This window comes from Manis pentadactyla, chromosome 9 (assembly GCF_030020395.1).
Source record: "Manis pentadactyla isolate mManPen7 chromosome 9, mManPen7.hap1, whole genome shotgun sequence".
Taxonomy (NCBI): domain Eukaryota; kingdom Metazoa; phylum Chordata; class Mammalia; order Pholidota; family Manidae; genus Manis; species Manis pentadactyla.
Genome location: NC_080027.1, coordinates 125,753,342 through 125,770,084, shown reverse-complemented (window position 1 = coordinate 125,770,084; position 16,743 = coordinate 125,753,342). Strand labels below are relative to the sequence as shown.

Here is a 16,743-nt window from a genome sequence, read left to right as displayed (position 1 = left end):
GAAAGCAGAGGCAAAAGTCCCGGCCAGCAAGTAACCCCAAACACGCTCCCTCATCTGAGCCATCCCATGACCTCCCTTTGCGGTGCTAAGAGCAAACTCTTTGCCCTGGACTACATGCTGGCCTCCCACGGTTCCGTGGTCTCCAGTGTTCCCTGCTTCCCAAAAGCCTCTAAACTCTATCTCAGCTGTCACACGGCACACCCACCCCCAGCCCCTCTGCATGCCCGCACTGACTTCTGGGGCTGAGCGCCACGGCGCAGGCATGTCTGGCTTCAGCCGGAGTCCAGAACTCACCAGAGGAATCCTGAGCTGTCCCCTCTTGCCCACCCCATCCCAGTGACCCTTGATTGGCTGACCAGTGGCGTAGGGGACAGAATGGTCTGTGATGGAGGTCACCCGGGGTCTTCCTTAGGACGAGAGGGGCTCCCAGAGCAGACTCACAGAGGCCGAGACTGGCAGATACAAAGCACGTCTAGAGGCTCCTTTGGAAAGGAATGAGAGGTCCAGCTTCCGCCCACACTCCAGGCCCAGCCCGGCCCCCCTGCGCCTCCACCCTGCTTCCCCAGCAGCTGCAGAGCCAGTGGACGCGAAGACTGGAGATGGCTGGAGGGTCCAGGTGCCACCAAACCCCCCATTTCCTCAAGAGCTCTTTGCCAAAATGTGCCCAGGTCCAGCATCAACCACTGCAGGGCCTGAAGTCAAGGCCTTTGCTGTGATGATATGGCCTAGAAAAAGGTGGGGGACAATGGGAGCAGAAAGGTGCCCAAAGAGGTGTCTGGTCACAGAGATGCCATAACAGGACACACAGATGCAGTGAGGTTAAATTCCCCCCTAGCCTTTGCAGCATTCAGGGCACTGGGTGGCCTGCCAGGGAGGCAGAGCTCACCGAGCACCAGGGCAAAGCGACGTGCTAAGTGGCACAAGACAGGTGCAGGTTACCCTAAGAGTTAGGGGAGGGAGGAGTTGCTTCCAGCTCAGGACATCTGGGGGCTAGTAGGGGAGGTGGGAGCATTTGAGTTGGGCTGGCGGGCAGGGCTCTGATGGGCCTTGAATGGGCAGAGATAGAGAGGCAGCCCTGCCCGGCAAGGAAGCCAGCAGAAGTGGTTCCTAACTCAGCCTGGGGGGTGGGAGACTACAGACTTTTGGTGAGCAGCTCGAAACCTGGGGCCCTACTGTGTGCAGATCTGGGAGATGCATGGCCTGCTGCTTGGCACTCCTAATAAAAAGCACCTGGACCGGGCCGTCCACAGGAGGCTCTGGCCATGGCGACAGGGCAATGCAGACAGGAGGCTCCACCACTCAGCAGGTCAGCCTGGCCCAAGGCCCTGGAGCTCTTGGCACTCCATCAGTGCCCATCCATGGCCTGGCAGGCTGCCAGCCCAGCAGCTCAGAGCAGAAACACCGTCGGGGTGCCAGCTGCCTCGGGTGTGGCCGCCCTGTCTGCAGGCGCGGGTGGGTGACTCAGCCAATTACCATGGAAGCTGCGCGGGGCTGGGGCCGGGCCGGGCCGGTGACTGTGAGCGGCCGCGCGGGGGCCTGCCCAGCTCTTGAGGCGCACCCCTGCCCTGCCGCCGGCTTCGCCAGCTTCGCAGCTCGCAAGGCCTTTCCCGGGCTGCTGCTCCTCCTTCCGATGCCAGCGATCCTGTTCTCCCAGGCCCGCGGGGGGTGGTGCCCCCAGAACCGCCCCTGGACTCCCCTCCTGCCTTGGCTTCCCGGTTAACCTCAGGCTGGTCGCCCAGCCCCCCACCGCCCTTCCCCCCCAAAGGAAGCAGGGGACCCGTATCCCCACAGTGGGGAGGCAGGACCTGGACACCAGGGGGTGGGAGGAGGGGAAGGCAGGGGCGATGGGGGAGAGGCTGTGAGCAGGACCCGGAAGGAGGCATGGCCACCTCCCCGGGGAGGATCGAGTGAGGGCCCGAGACCAAGGAGGAGCGGCCGGAGCTGGGGCCCGGGCCCTGGGCCATCCTGTAAAGTGGAGAGTCTGGAAGAGAGGGCAGTTAGAGGGGAGACGAAGGAAGTTCTGTTCATCATTAGACACCTACAGGTACCAAACACTGTGCTAGACGTTTTATCTATATTTATGTCCCAAGAAACGTGCCAGGTAGGTGTGACTAACCTTCTGTTACAAATGAGGAAACTGAGGTACAGAGAGAGGTTAACTGATTAGTTCAAGGTCACACAGCAGGGGTGCAAACCTTGCTCTATTCACTCCAAGCCCCCGTTCTGGCTTTCCCAGGCTGCCTCCCTGGGAAGGCCCTGGAGTCAGCGCTCAAGTGGCTTTTGGTCCTGCAGGGAGCTGTGGGACCCCCAGAATCCTGAGGCTAGGCTCAGGCCCAGAGCTCTAGTCCTAGAAGGGTTTGCAAAACAGCACTGCCTGCTGGGGGGAGGAGGCAGAGGGAAGGGCACACCCTGGGTTCGCCAGCTTCACGAGGACAGAACCGGAATTTTGGGTTAGCAGAGGGGCCAGGCGCAGAACAAATCTAGTGCTGACTGCAGCCAGTTGGGATGGGGCTGGGTCACTCTGTTATTCATCACCTTCCTTCCCTCCCTGGCCACTGCCCCACCCACCCCACCCAGAGAGACCAGAAAGGCAGCTCTGAGAGAGCCCTGGAGAGGCGGGGAGCCCTAGGTGCACACCCTGGCCTCGCCCCTTCCCCAGCCCAGCCTGACCCGCCTTGGACTCATCCAGGCTGCACCCCATCCCCTTGCTCTCTCTCCTCCCCCTTCCAGCCCTGCCCCCTCATCTCCTTCCAGAGCAGAGCAGGTCGTGTGACTGGGCACAGGCCACCCATCTGGCCCCAGCCCTCATGGGTCCATAGTCACAGGCTCCGATCTTCCAATCGGTGTGCATGCCAGGGCGTGGGGCATGGCCTGCTGTTCCCAACCCGCCACCTTCCTGCTTCCCAAGCACACCTAAGAGCCTGTCCCTGCACCCTCTGTCCCTTCCAGGACAACATCCTGTACCGCGGGTCTGCTGCAGGCACTCATACCAGGAGGCAGGCAGACGGTCTGGTCCATTCCTTCCTGGGTACCCTGAGGGCATTCAGGACCTGAGAGAGGTCACTGCAGAGTTTTGTTATTCATATCCTTGGGAAAATCACTTCCTAGATGGGTTTCTTCTGAGATGACTAGGGTAGGGGAGCGGGGTGAACACATTCTGACTTCCTAGTGTGAATTTCCCTTAGGAAGTGAGAAAGGCAGGTTCCCTGACCTCTGGTGAAGCCCAGAAAGATGGGGTGGGGGCTGTGAGTGCATTCCTGAGGGCACTCCAACCGGCAGGAGATGAGGGCAAAGGTCACAGAGAAACTGGCCTTAGAAAGGTCAAGTCTTTACCCAGATGCGCTGAGCCTGAATTAGCCAGCACACCCAGCGAAGGACAGGGACACAGCCTTGCTCTGGAATAAGAGGGTGGGTGCAGTTCAATAAAATAAACATTTATTGAGCACCCAGGGTGTACCAGTAATGTGGAGAGTGGGAGAAGAAACTTGAATAGCACATATTTCCTGCCTCAGGCTGCTCCAGGTCATGTGGACACGTGGACATGGTGACGTGAGACAGGGGCTGTCGCACAGGTAGGCACGAGGAAGGGGTACTGAAGTTAGTTTGGGAATTTCTCAGCAAGGATAAAGAGGATTGACAAGTTGACAAGAGGCAGGAGGGCAGGGGGGTGGTAGTTTCTCGTCATCCTTTTGCCCAGCCTCTCAATGGCTTCTCTTTCCTTTAGAATAAAATTCAAGCCCCAGGCAGAGCTGTCAAGGGCCAGCATGCTCCCGCCCTGTCCTGTACTGTGGCCACTAGCGACATGAGGCTATGAAGCACTTACACTGTGGCTAGTGTGTCTGAGGAACAAAACTTTGTGCTGCATTTCTTTTGACTTATTTGAACAGCCAGCACAGATACAGAGCATTTCCATCGACACAGAAAGTGGTACAGGGCAGCACGGCCTGCCCGCCTCTGTGTCCACCTTGTGCCCCCATCCCCTCCCTCCCTGTACTAAGGCCACACTGGTCTGTCGGTTCCGAGGACATGACGGACTCACGGTCATTACACCCACTGTTACCTCTGCCTGGATTCTTCCCACCGCTCCCGAGGTGGGCAGCTACCTGCCCTGCTTCAGGTCAGTGTAAACACCCCTCTCTGACCACCATGGCCAACGGCTCCCCTCTCTGCATTCACATCTACTCCTCATTCACTTCCTTTACAGCATTTAATATAATTCGTGATCATTTTGCTAGCTCCATTACAACTTTACTCTTTGTCTACGCCCTTAGAATATAAGCCCTGTGGGAGCAGGACAGCCCTCCAGGTGCTTAACCGTTACTTAAGTGACCGCCTGAGAGCGCTCTACGCCGCGGAAACAGCCCATGTGCAAAGGCAACAGAGGCAGGCATGGGCATGGGGCAAGTGGTTGAGGGCTAATGGGGAACCGAAATGACAAAGGAGGCTATTTAGAGACTGGGGAGGTGCAGTGTAGTCATCAGGAAGGTTATGTTTCCTGAATTAGGCAGCCACTGAGGAGCCTGCAAGCTGACCCACTAAGGAACTCAGCCAGATAGCTGACCCATGGCCACTGTCCAAAAGTCCAAAGGTGACAGGAAGAACAGCAGTCAGTTGCAGAAGAACTGGGTCGAATGAGGCTGGGTCATCCTGCCAAGCTGAGAGGTTCATAAAAGAAGGTCACCTCTTCCAGCTCCCTGGGGGTGTCTGCATCCATTTGTGGTTCAGAAATGCCTTTGAGGATGAAAATGTACTCATCCTGTTTCAGAATCAAGTCAAAATTAACTTCTTTCAAGATGCTTTCCCCATACCCCCCACACCCTCTAAACTCACATTTACATATACCCATTATAATTTTTTCACCATGTAAAAATATGTTCTGGAAGTCATCTGCAAGCACAGCATTTCAGTGTCCAGCTCATGTGACAGCACCTTGGTGACCTCTCTTCTTCCCTTTAGCAGCGTAACCCTCTTCTCCGGCCTGTTTCTGAAGCACAGCCCTACATGGAGCCGGGCTCAGGCAGGCAAAAGAGAGGACTGAAGGGAAAAGTTCTGACTTGCTGGTTCAAAACCATACACTTAAGCCCCAAACCCATCTCTCCAGCCTGAATATACCTTTTGCCTACTTCCGGCCAAAACATGAGACTGACTCCCCCTTCCTTCCCTTCTCCCAGTGGGAAGTCCGACCTTGGTTCAAATCTAGGCTTCACCACTGACAACCTTTCTGAGTGTGTTTCTTCAGCAGCAAAACAAGGCCTCCTTGGGATTTTTGGGAGGATTATATGGCATAATATAGGCGGAGTAGACAGGTTGGGGTGTCTAGCACAGCCCTGCAAGTATTAGTGGCCCCGCTATCCACTTTCAGACTTGCCTTCACTTGATGCTGGGGGGTAGGACAGACCAAGCAAATATTATCCAGAGGACCCAATTCAAGATTCTCCTGCTCTGCAAATCCCCACAATTCACATTGAGACTATACAGCATGAGGGCAAGAGTGAGCTGGGTGACCCAGCAAATCTACTTCTGCACTTCACAGGTCTAGTGATGGGGACAGAAGGGACTTATCTAGCACCATGAAGCTGGCTAGTGACATAACTGGAACTGGAACCCAGGTGGCCTGCCTTTCATGCCCTCTGATGGAAAGGGATGCTATTAACAGACTGACCCACAGAAGTGGGCTTTCGAGCCCACTGCTTGTTGTGGGGAAGCCCCGAGGAAGCAGTGTGGCCCCGCCACTGAGAGCCCAGGCTCTGCACCCAGGCTGCCTGTGGTTAGCCTTGTCTTTGCCACTCACCAGCTCGGTGACCTCACTGATTCTCAGTTTCTTTATGTGAAGAGGAAAGAGGATGGCTCTAGTCCCCAACTCACAGAATCATTATAAGGATTAGAATGAGGTGGCCCCTGGAAAGGGCCAGAACCTTGCCTGGTTTGTAGTCGTGGTGCTTGCAGACACACAGCAAATGCTAGCTATCAAATATCAAAATAATTTGAGAAGCATCTAGAAAAACTAAACTTCATACATGGAAACTATTTTAAAGATAATCAGCCTCAGCTTCCAGGGCCTAAGTATGGCCTTTTATAGCCATTTGGGCTGCTCCAATCACCTCCTTCAGAGCCCTTCTACATCCTAAAGGTAGCAAAATTATCATTACTTAAAGACATAATTAACATTTACACCCTATAGCTAGCACATTAAGTTTTTGGTAGGCCCAATGCATGCTACAATGGGACTGTATTTTTATGCGCTGTCCTGTATACTTTATAGCACATGAGGTCCCGTATGCAATCAGTGTGCCCTGTACTTTAATGCCCATTTTATAGGACTTTTATAAGGGAGGTCAGATAGTGTGGAGGGAAGAGCACTGGTGGCCAGGAGTCACCAGGCCTGATGAGAATGGAGGCTATGCCATGTGTTAGCTGAGTGACCACAAGCAAGCGGCCTCCTCTCCTTATCAGGAAAATTCAGAGGCTGGGCTGGATGGTGTCCAGGGCTCCAGTCAGCCTGACAGTCATGGCCGGAAGCAGAATCTTACATTTTTAAGCGATGATAGAGGTTTACGGGTGTTGAACGTTTGTATCTGTGACATATTATTGGTCACATCTCTGGTTTGTTTGACACCAAGTTCTTAGGAACACACCTTCAATTATAAAGCTATTTCCACTGGGAGCTATGATCTGCTTTATGATATTCTGCTCTGCACGTGGCTACCAGAAATGCATTATGGGGAAAAGCTGGGGCTCCCTGCAGACAACATCCACTTCTCAGGAAGTGAGCAAGTGCCCTTCATGTGGTCCCTGGGGCTGTCCCTCAGGCTTCTCCACCCTTCCTAATTCCCAAGAAGCAGCGATTCTTAGTCCTCTGCAGATTAGAGCGGCAGAGTAGGGGTGAGGTGCGTGAGCTGTGAGTGGCAGTTACAAATAATAGCTGAAGTGACAGGCATGATCTCCTAACACAGGCGGAGGAGACCCCAAAACTAAGAAGCTGACCTGGTTTCTCTACTACACATTCAGTAATGGACGCCCAGAATGGGAGCCCTGAGTCCTCAAGAAGTGCATAAAATGTGTTCAGGACCTTCTGCTTAAGGAGGAAAGGCAGGGTGTGATGCCATCTAGAAAGATTTCCATCAAGTAGTTTTAAAAATATTCAGCTCCTGTGACACACCAGATTCCCTGGCTTAGGCTACTTCTGTACCTGAGGATAATGCTACATGAACAGAACACCACTACACCTGTCCCCAGGTGTGTGTATGTAGAATGCACACAAGTCCTAGAATAGTAAGTCCATAGTGGGGTAGTTCTATGGGGTAGGCAGCCGTCCAGTTTTTCAGTAAGGATCTGGGTAGGATACAAATTAGACTTAAGTTACTTTAAATTAGCTAGTCTTCATTCATTCATCCATTCAAAAATATTTTTTATTGAGCCCCTGATATGTGCCTGCACCATTTTAGGGGCCAGGTCTGGAGTCCCAGAGAGGACGCACTTCACAGCCTTGTCCTCTGGCATGCCCACGCATGAGAGCTGCACTAGCCCGTGGGTTTGTAATCTCAAGCCTGGTCCTCAGTGCTGGCTTCGTGCAACCCCCACATCCATCCCATCCCCCCCTCCCTTCAGGTTGCAAACTGCCCTAGAGAGAGCACCAGCCTTCCCGGAGGAACTGAGCACCCCCTCCCTTTGGACGGGAGCTGTGCTTCTGCCGTCAGCCTGGGGGCCCCCACCGACCGGGCTGGTCTCCGCCATGACGGAGGAAAATGGGTTTCTGGCTCTCCTGGGGCCTGGTCAAGAAAACCTCATTTTTCCTAGAGGAAAATCCCCTTGGTTTCCGAGATGAGCACATGTTTGCACCATGAGCAAGCAGCAAGGGGACAGAGGGGCGACTCTCGAGGGGAGAGCGGAGGGGGAGAAAGGGGCGGAGAACAGGAAGGTGCCCCCGGGGCGCTCGCTCCCGCGGCGGAGGCGCAGGGCAGGGGCGGTGTATCCAGTCTGGCGGAGGCGGGCCCCGCCGGGGCCGGGCGGGGGCCGAGCCGGGGCGGGGCGGAGGCGCCAGGAGCAGCCGCCCGCAGCCCTCTCGCGGACCTCGCACTCTATGGCCACAGGGAGCCGCTGAGAGGAGACGCGCTCGTCCCGCCCGCCGCCGCACCTGCCGCGCCGACCTGCTCTCAGACCCCAGCCCGCGCGCGCCTCCCGCCGCCATGAACCACTCGCCACTCAAGACCGCCTTGGCGCACGAGTGCTTCTCGGACCAGGACAACTCGACGCTGGCCTTGCCGTCGGACCAGAAGATGAAAACAGGCACGTCGGGCCGGCAGCGCGTGCAGGAGCAGGTGATGATGACCGTCAAGCGGCAGAAGTCCAAGTCCTCGCAGGCGTCCACCCTGAGCCACTCCAACCGAGGTGGGTGCTCCGCGCGCGTTGGCCTTAACCGCGCAGCGGGGACCGGAGGTGGCGCGCTTCCCGGGGCTGCAGCGAGACCGGGGAGTGCCGGCCCCAGGCAGGGTTCCGGCAGGATGGAGCCGTGGTCGGCGACCGGCCCTCGCGATCCACGAGCTAGTGGGTGCGAGGGTGGCCCACTGCGGGGACACAGCCAGCGCGCGGGGACGCTGAGGACCTCCCGCAGCCGTCCCCGGGCCCGAGCCCTGGGCCGGGCAGGCTCTCTCTTCCCGATCCTGTTCAAGGGAACAGACGCCCCCACGCCGTCCTGTCCTGCCCCGGCTCCGCAGGGCTCCCTGCGCTGTTTGCCACTCCCACCCCCGCCCCACCGCTCCCTGGCTTCGCGTCCCCGCGCCCTCAGCACGTAGCGGCGTCCGGGCGGGCGGGATCCCAGGCCAGCTGGGGCCAGCGCCTGGCTGCTGGACCGGGCGAGGGAGTCGCTGCGGCCGGGGTGGGGGTTCAGAGGGAGAACGTGGCGCAGGGAGCGGCACAGGCCTTTGGAGGACGATTGGCAGGAGCCTTACACCCCGAAGAGGCGGGTGTGGGTGGAAGGTTCCCCAGGCCTATGGGCCCCTGGGGGCGGGATGCCCTTGCCCCAGTAGCTGAGGCAGAGACTCCCCGTCCCGCTGGACTCTGCCCGCTGGCCCAGCTGCAGTGCGGGGTCGGGCGGGGAGCAGCGAATGAGGCGGGCCCGGCCGGGGGTGCAACTGGGCTCCCCTGCTCCGCCTCTTGGCGAGCACCCGTCCAGTCTAGGTGCTCCCCTGCCCAGCCACCGCTTCCTACCCAGCAACCACACGGTCCCCCAAAGTGGTGGGGGGCTAGGGGACAGGACAGGTCCCCTGAAACTCAAGGAGACGGGTACACGAACTGACAGGGGCATTGTGGAGAGCCTTTAGACTAAACACAAAGGATTCCCAGTAAGAACTATACGCCAATTAATAATCCTCATGTTCATTTACATTTAAATGTAGTGAAATGCTAATACTCTGCAGACTGCAAACCCCTAACAGGTCGACCAAGATTTATTTATGGAATCAGTCCCTTCTGAGGGAGGAGGGGAGTGGAGGTCACGTAGAGGAAGGAGAGAAAGGAGGAAGACCCCTGCCCGCCGCTTCCTCTCCTGCCAGACCCCCACCCAAGGCCTGCAGAGCATTTACCTCCTCCTCTGTTTGGCGCCTGGGTAGTTGGGGTACCAGCTGGCCACAGCCCAGTCACAGCTCAAGCCAACCTCCTGTCTTCTCTGCACGAGAATTATGTGTCCCTTTCCTATTCCTGTGCCATCCTTGGCTTGAGGTCCCAGCTTCCCAGTCCCAGAAAAATATTAAACCAGCCCCAGGTGCCCCTCATGCGCCTTCTTCCCACCTATCGGCATCCGGGCCTAGTGTCCGTCATGGAATGCTCCGCCTCGGGCCCTGCTCTCTGTGGGTGCCTCCTGTCTGCTGGGATCTCTCCCTTTCCCTGTCACTTCTCCAGCCCAAGGTCCCCCAGGAGGCTCCAGCCAGGTAAGGGTTGAGTCCCTTAGCTAACACGTTCCTCTTCAGAAACGGGGCTCTCCAGGGACTGGCCCTGTAGGTGTGTCCCCCCTACTCTCAACCCTGGTGAGGTTCCCACAGGGGGCCAGATTCCCAGCGGCCTCCTAGCTGGAAGAGGCGGTTAGGTCACTTGGGGCTGGTGTTTCTGGTTTATCTGGCTTTGTTCTCATCAGATTTGCACTCTTCTAGTCAGAACCGCCCAAGCGTTCGCTGGCCACCTATTCTCACGTTGCCCCTTCTGTCCTGTGTTGGTTTGTGTACCCTGTGCCTGCTTGGGTTCCTGGGAGGGGTGAGCTGGAGGCTGTGGAAGGACCACACTTCCCCTCACGCCCCTGGACAGACTTGGATTCTCCATCACCTTCTCCAAGAGTGAAGAGTCAGATTCTCTGGGGTCTTTGATTCTCCTGCGGCCTCTGGATTCTGTCCAGGGCTTCTGTGGTTAAGAACCATCCCCCTCAAAGAGGCCAGGTGCACCCCATAAATTGACGGGCAGAGTAGCCACCACTCCCTGCCCCCCATGAGGGATAGTCTGGAATCAGCAACGTGGGCTTGGCCAAAGAACAGGCTTTTGCTGAGAGCCCTCCCTACTCGGGTTCTCCTCTAGCTCGTCAGTGGGGGGAGGTGAGCCGCCAGGGGCAGAAAGGAGCCCCCTGGACAGAGCCTGGCACCAAATGCCCATCTCTCTGCCCAGGCCCTCCCTAAATAGATAGATAGACCTCAGGCAGACCCCAGGGAAGGGGGGGTCTCTGCAGCCTGCAGAGCCTGCAGAAGGGGGCCGCTCTGAGCCTGCCCACCCGTCTGGATCTTCTGAACTGGCCTCTGAGTATCGCCCTTCTGTGTGTCCGGAGTGTCCCCAGGTGCATCAGGGTTTCCTCCTAGACTGTGCGGGAAGCAGGAGGAAACCCAGTGGCATGTGGCTGCTCAGCCCAAGACCTCTGCTAAGGAAACTTGACTTGCCTGAGGGTGGGATAGTCCCTGCCTGCGCTGGCCGCGGGCTGCCCTGCTGTCAGGGAGCGAAGGGCAGTACGCTGTCATCCAGCCTGAAAGGCAACCCGTTCCCACGTTCAGGTTCTCTATAACTTCGTGTGGCATCTCTTCCTAAAGCTTAGCTCGAATCTCATTTGGTCCAACTGCAAGCCCCACCGCCACCCCCCGAATACTCACCACACACAAAGTTTAATGAAATCAGCTCCCTTTGGCCTATCACTTCCCATTCCCAGGAAATTCTAACACTAGCAGTGTTGTCTCATCGCTGCTTAGACGTCTGCGATTCCTACCCTCCTTCTTGAGCCAGGAGTTCTTCTCCCTTTTCTCAGAAGTACCATTTCCCATCTAAAAAAGCCAGACTGGTCAGAGATAGGCATTGGGCGACAGTGGGCTGGAGGGGGACCCGTCGCCCCTTAATCCTCCATATCTACTCCCTTACATGGCAGACACTTGGCAGGCCCTCCTAGGGGCCTAGCGGGGGCCGGCATGGCGGCCGGCACGGGTGAAGGTCTATCTGCCGGAGGACCCTGCCTTTGCTGGTTCGGTGTTTGTGTCTGGCTGAGTCTCAGCGTGAACCTCTGCCTGAGTGAGGGGCTGCGCGTTCTACTCTCCTGAACCTTGTCCTTTCCTGACCACAGACCGAGAAGAGGCATCATTTCTGGAGTTGTTTCCCAGGACCAAAGCTGAGATGGGAGATGGTGAAGGGTATGTGTGCTTAGCTTGTTCCAGCAGCAAAACACACTGCTTCACTTGGGACGAACCCATTCTTGTTTCTTTACGATGTATCTTGGCTTGAGGTAGAGATGTTAGCCAGAATTTCCATTGGCCTGTTAGAGCACATGTAAAAATGCCAACTATTCCAGGGTGTTCCACAGCAAATGCCATTTCCCTGGATCCTGCTTCTTTGCTAATCTCATTGGCAGAGACGTAAAGAAAAATAAATAAATAAATTATTCTCCCCACACATCAAACTGTGAATATCAATAAGCTGATTGTTCTAGATTTAAAAATCTGGGAACTACTTGTGCAGTGAGGTAGGACGCAGCGTGGGTAGGGTAGAAGGTTTGTGATGTTTAAACAACTAAAGTGGAGGAATGTTAGCTATCCCATGTGAAGTTCTTCATAGGAACACACCACCACACACGTAGGCACACATATATACCCACACCCATGCACATACACACATGTACACACAAACCTTACACACCCCCAAACTTGCGGCTTGTGGCAGGAGTCCAGCCTGGAGGCTTGCATTCTGTCTGGATGTACCGCTGAAACTGGTGCGTGATCTTAGGCAAGGCACCGCCTCTCTCTGGGTCTCGGCAGCTGTAAGAGGCCAGATTAGATCATCCCCCAAATGCTCTGTGATGGCAATGCTCTTGAGAAATAGATACTATCCTTCAAAGAGCCTCCTCCCCTCAATGTATATCACTCATACTTTCCACCTTGTAAACAACCTAATATACCAAAACATCTCTTCTGACCCACTATTGTCAAGAGTGGCTACATATTGCAATCATTTGGGAGTTTTTTAAGATGCAAATGCCTGGGTCCCAACCCCAGAGATTCTGATTTAGTGAGTATGGGGACAGGGTGAGCATCAGGACTTTTAAAAGCTCGTAGGCAATTCTGATGCACAACAAAGTGAAAGACTTGTTGTTCTAGCCCCCATCCTTCACTCACATGGAGCCCCAGCATGGTGAGCACCACCATACCACGCACACACCTCTCTCTCTCTCTCACAGATGCACGTCTAGTGTAGTAGCTGCTGGTGAAGATTTTTCACTCTGGACCCCCAGCCAAGTGTTGAGTCCCATTCTGACCCTTGCCTACACTAACCCACTGCTGTGCTCCCTGTGCCAGGCCTGTTCCCGTGGGATGCTCCCACCCTCTGCGCAAACCTTAGGGTCAGTGGTGGCCACAAACAGCGCATCAGAAAGAGAAGCAGGATTCCCGCAGAGCGGGGCTTAAACATGTCCCAGCAGAGCCCATGGGAATCGTGTATGCTGGTGAGGGAGAGGGGAGAACACGGGCCACGACAGCACAGTTTGTCTCTGCCTTTCTGCGCATGTGCCCAGGAAAAGGGCAGGAGCCACAGGACAGCCCTGGGGGAGGCGGCGCTGGACGCCTTGCCCTTCTGGGACTCTGGAAAGTCCAGAGCGGGGAGGCAGTCTATAGTGCTCCCGGCTGGCCTGGACAGAAGAGAGTGAGGATGTCTGGCCTTCGCCTCCTTGAGGCACCTGAGCCATCCCACAGACACAGCCCCTGCCCCCTCCTGAACATCTCCGGGGGAGGTCATCTCAGAAGTGTCTTCTAGCAGTTCATACTAGTATCTCATTCAAATTCCCCTGTTGTGGATCTAGCCTTCCGGGGCGTCGTCAAGGTGGAAAGACAATGGGCTTCCTTTCTCAAGCTTCTTGTGCTGAGGGACAGATGGGCTTTACTTAGAAGCTAGAAGACACACAGGCCTTATGGGGGATTCAACAATACGTGAACATCTAGAGCAGCTCAGCCCGAGACAGGTCCTCCTGCAAACAAGGGAAAGGGACGTAGGGCAGGGTGGAGGGGAGGAGAGGGGCTTCAGATGACCTCTACCCTGGGGCCACCTGTTGGTCAGGCAGGCTGATGTCCTGAGAGCCTTCTCCAAGTAGAGCCTGGTCCTGAGGTCGGGGGCAGGGTGCGGATCTAGCGGAAGCAGGAGATCCCTCGCTTCAGGGGGCTCCCAGACCGGCTGGGGAGATTCAGGCCCTGCTTTCTGGGAGAAGGCACATAGGTGTGTGTGCTCGCACACACACGATGCACAGAAGCCAAGGAGCAGAGCGGCCAGTGCAGAGTAAGTAGAGCATTTCACAGACTGCTGACATGGTCTACGCTGCACCACTTGGAGTGTCCCCAAACTGGGTGGGGTTGCCTCCAGGAGAAGCTGGGTTTTGTGTAAGGGCTTGAACACAGGGAAAGGGTTTGGCTGAGAAGAAGAGACTGTGTCAGGTGGGTGTGGCCGATGGGAAAGCTTGGATGCTGAATGGGGTGAGTCACCCTGCGAGGCTTGCCTGTCCCCACTGGAGAAGGAACTCCACGTATCCTAACAAAGAAGCTGCCTCCATTTGCAAAGCTTGGGTTGACCCCGTGATGCAAGAGAGAATCAGGTGACTGTCTAAGGCCCCAAGGGCGAACAGCACCCGGGGACGCTGCTCAGCAGAAAGGCAGGGTTTCCGAGTCGCCTTTCCATCCTGGAACACCAACCCAAAGTGAGACAAGCTGCCCGGACAGAGCGGTGGGCCCGCTGGTGCATGAGAGGGCGCAGTGTACTCTGCCACACCTGCTCTTGACCTTGGGGTTCTCTGGGAGGTCAGCTACCTCCTGGGGACAATGTACAAGTTGGGCCAACAGGCAGTTTCACTGAGAAGCAGCTATGTTTTGCTCAAGGCATGTGTGCTTTTCCAGAGAGAACAACGTGAATGCGGATGCTCAGTCTTGGGGGTAGGACTGGTTCTGTGGGGCAAGCTAGGTGCTGGGATCACCTCCCCTCACCATCCCTGAGCAGGGGCCCTTCTCAAGGAGGTGGCCTTGGGTGTTCTCGAGCTGCGGTCAGATCCACTCTCCTCCCAGTTTTCCCAGCCCACCACTCTGTGGGTGGGAGGAGGCCCTGGTTGAGTAGAGTCCATGGACCCCACTCCCATGCTACAATTAGGCAACATTGAACCTCTAGGCACTAGGCACCAAAGCCCCTTCACCATGATGATTGGGCAGGAGAGAACAGGTCAAAAAAAGGGCCAGCTCAGTGCAGGGAGGCCCAGCTGGGGCCGTGCCCTGTGCCCAAGACCCGGGAGAAAGAAGAGACACGATTCTAGCTTCAGGGAGCACCTGAAGAGGGCGGAGACTGGCATGAGCACGAGGGGAGAACAGACCACCCCTTACCCCGGCCCCGTGCTGAGAAGGCAGCCGGCTCGGGCAGATGGGCCCAGGTGGAATGAATCAGGAAAGACGTGCCTTCTAGAGAATTCAGGGGACCAGGCAGAGAAGTAGAAGCTGTCAGAGCTAACACCATCACCCTCATTGAGAAGCCCCATGTTCTTGCTGTTGACCTTGACTTTCAGAGAATAGTACTAACTAGCCAGACACCCCAGGGTCAGGGGGTGGGGGTGGGATCGCTTCCGTGTGGGAACAGCACTTTTACAAACAGAACTCACCTCCCACCTGCACCTATTTTGTTATCCGGCACAACACAAGGTGGGACAGTCTGGTGCGTAATGTCCCTGGACTCCTCCCCTAGCTCACGAGGTTGGCCCCAAGTGCAGCTGCCCTCTGCCAGGGAAGCAGTGCTACCTGGCGGGGTGGCAGCCTCATTTTCACAAGGAAGCAAAGCAAAGCAGCTTAAGATGGGAGTCAGGTGACCTGACCCCCAACTGCAAATGGATCTCAGGGAATGCCTTCAGGAGCTGCCTGGGGGTGCCTGAAGGCCTTGGGCCAGCTAGAAGTGAGTGTCCAGCCCACACCTGTCATCACCAGAGCCACAACTGGGTCATGAGGATTGGCTCTGGGGATGACAGGGCATTCCAGAGGTCCTCTTGTTCACCCCCCGCCTCCATGGTAGATAACTGCCACTTGTCACTCAGAAAAGAGTGTGTAAGAGGAAGGCGGGCAGGTGCATGGTGTGAAGGGAGAAGGTGCTCCATCTGATGACCAGAGGGTGAATGATGTCACTGCTGTCAGATATCCACTGAGAAGGGGTAGAGGCCCCGCAAGAGCCTGTCGTCCACAGAGCTTCCTGGGGGTGCCTGAGCTGGAGCCCTCCCCGGGGCTCCATGGAACCCCTTCGTCTGTCACCATCCCAGATTTTCCATCCAAAAGCAGCTGGCTGACCCATGTCTGCCCTTGGGTGAGAAATCTCTGCTCGTGGGGCAACAGTCAAGTGAACTCAGGCCTGCCAAGCACCGGAAGGGATGATACAAGAGAGCTGGGTGGAGGGGAGGTGGACAGGCCTGGCCGTCAGACGCCGAAGGTTCTAAGGGCAGCCGCTCCCTGGCAGAAGCTGGTTCTGGGCATCTGAGCCCCCAAGACTGCCTGCAGACTCTGCCTGACAAACGCGGCCTCCCAGAATGGCAGCTTCTGGAGAAAGGAGGGAAGTTGGAGTAAGTCGGGGGCTGGGTGGGTCCCTGCGGGAGTCAGGCCTAGGCCAGGCGCCTCTGGGAGGACCGTGAGGCAGGCCACCAAGGAAGCGGTGGTCAAGCCCCTGCTGTCCGCCCTCCCTTCTCACAAGCTGAGCCCTGTCTCCAGAGAAGAGCAGTCGGCTTCTCTCAACGCCATCCCACGGGTGCCACCGTGACCGCACACCCACGGAACACTAGAGCTGTGGGGGGCCTTTGGGGGGTACGTAGGCCAACCCCTTCGTTTTACAGAAGAGGAAGCTGGGGCCCAGAGAGAGCAAGTGAGTTGACCAGATCGCCACACCTCCAGGCTCCCAGAGCAGGTTGTTTCTGCCACAGCCGACAGCCCTGAGGGCCAGGGGGTCCTCCGTGAGGGGGGTGGAGGTGGTAAATCAGGGCAGTACTCCCTCCTGTGAGCTGTGGGGTGGTCATCTGGCTTTGGACAGAGGAGGTGGCACCGGGCGGGGAGCTGCCCCGCTGCTGTGCCTTCCGCTCCCAGCTCAGGCACGCCAGCCCCTCCCCAAAGGCTGGAGGTGAGCGCCGGGCACCTAGGGGAGAAGCTACTCTAGGCAGGTGAGGTCACTGTCGGGACGCGCCCCCCACCCCACCGCCCCCAGGGAGGCAGGGTTTCAGTGCTGGCGCCCGACCATCGC

The 16,743-nt window shown here is 56.8% G+C and overlaps 1 protein-coding gene across 1 annotated transcript in view; it reads left to right on the top strand.

The window, feature by feature from the left end:
• The first annotated feature begins 8,024 nt into the window (after positions 1 to 8,024).
• PKP1 (plakophilin 1) overlaps positions 8,025 to 16,743 on the top strand; it is a 44,542-nt gene continuing 35,823 nt past the window's right edge. Inside the window, exon 1 of the mRNA XM_036909493.2 lies at positions 8,025 to 8,388. Coding sequence (XP_036765388.1) covers positions 8,187 to 8,388 — 202 coding nt within the window. The 5' untranslated portion in view covers positions 8,025 to 8,186. The remainder of the gene's footprint in view (positions 8,389 to 16,743) is intronic.